Source organism: Penaeus monodon, chromosome 21 (genome assembly GCF_015228065.2).
Source record: "Penaeus monodon isolate SGIC_2016 chromosome 21, NSTDA_Pmon_1, whole genome shotgun sequence".
Lineage (NCBI taxonomy): Eukaryota > Metazoa > Arthropoda > Malacostraca > Decapoda > Penaeidae > Penaeus > Penaeus monodon.
The window spans coordinates 27,498,561-27,499,417 of record NC_051406.1 but is presented as its reverse complement, the minus strand read 5'-3'; the positions used below and the strand labels follow the sequence as shown (position 1 = coordinate 27,499,417).

The window sequence follows — 857 nt, the reverse complement described above, 5'->3', positions numbered from 1 at the left end:
CAGTGTCATTTAGTCCGTGATAAATTCACAGCAGAACTAAAAAGGAAAAGATATTGTTACAATATTCATGTTTATGCTAGTTAGGTGAAGGCCTACTACCGTGTTCTAATGATACCTGTGCATACGTACATTTAGACAATGCACAGGTGTGCATTTGGAAAGGTACGGGAGCCATATTGACACTACCCAGTACAAAACCTATGTAATTTAAAACCATTCTGAGCATATTTTTGGGTCCTGTCAAAAAATTCCCCGCGCGCTCACAGACTAGAGTGCGTTCTTACTATAGAAAGAAAACACTAGAAGCGCTTCGTGGGCTTTGAAATACTCCGATTCGCTGGAGTAAAACCGAAACCGCGAGGCCTCACACCCTTTTATAATCCTATTTGGTGAAAAAATTTCCCTCTTAACGGAGCTATAGTAATGAGATATAATAAAAATTCAGTAAAGGGTTGAAAACCTACCTACACGTACCCATACGTATGCGAAAAATATATACAATAAGAAAGTTACGGAAAGATTGTAAATGTAGCCTACAAAAATACAATGCAATAGTTAGTACATAGTGTGTGAAGTTACAGTAATAAGCCCACAAGAGAACAAATAATGATTTTTTTCTGGGATAGGGAAAACCGCTACAAGAATAATGAATGGATGAATTAGTAAAAATTTTGCAATAAAGGTTAAGTAATTGAAGGGCGGAAAGTACAGTTCAGAAAACAAGCTTTGTGTATAAATAAAAATCAACCTATTACGTGTTCTGTCCACTGCATTTTTTTGTTGTAAATTTTGTTAATACGCCCATGGCCCCAATTAGTAACCCCCACGTGATTTCTGTTCCTTGAAATCAGTATGGA

At 36.6% G+C, this 857-nt stretch overlaps 1 protein-coding gene across 1 annotated transcript in view; it reads right to left on the bottom strand.

The window, feature by feature from the left end:
- Nucleotides 1–25: 25 nt before the first annotated feature.
- Nucleotides 26–857, bottom strand: part of LOC119586632 — a 2,400-nt gene continuing 1,568 nt past the window's right edge. Inside the window, exons 3-4 of the mRNA XM_037935377.1 lie at nucleotides 130–198; nucleotides 26–36 (exon numbers count right to left, since the gene is read on the bottom strand). Of these exons, the coding sequence (XP_037791305.1) occupies nucleotides 26–36; nucleotides 130–198 (80 nt within the window). The remainder of the gene's footprint in view (nucleotides 37–129; nucleotides 199–857) is intronic.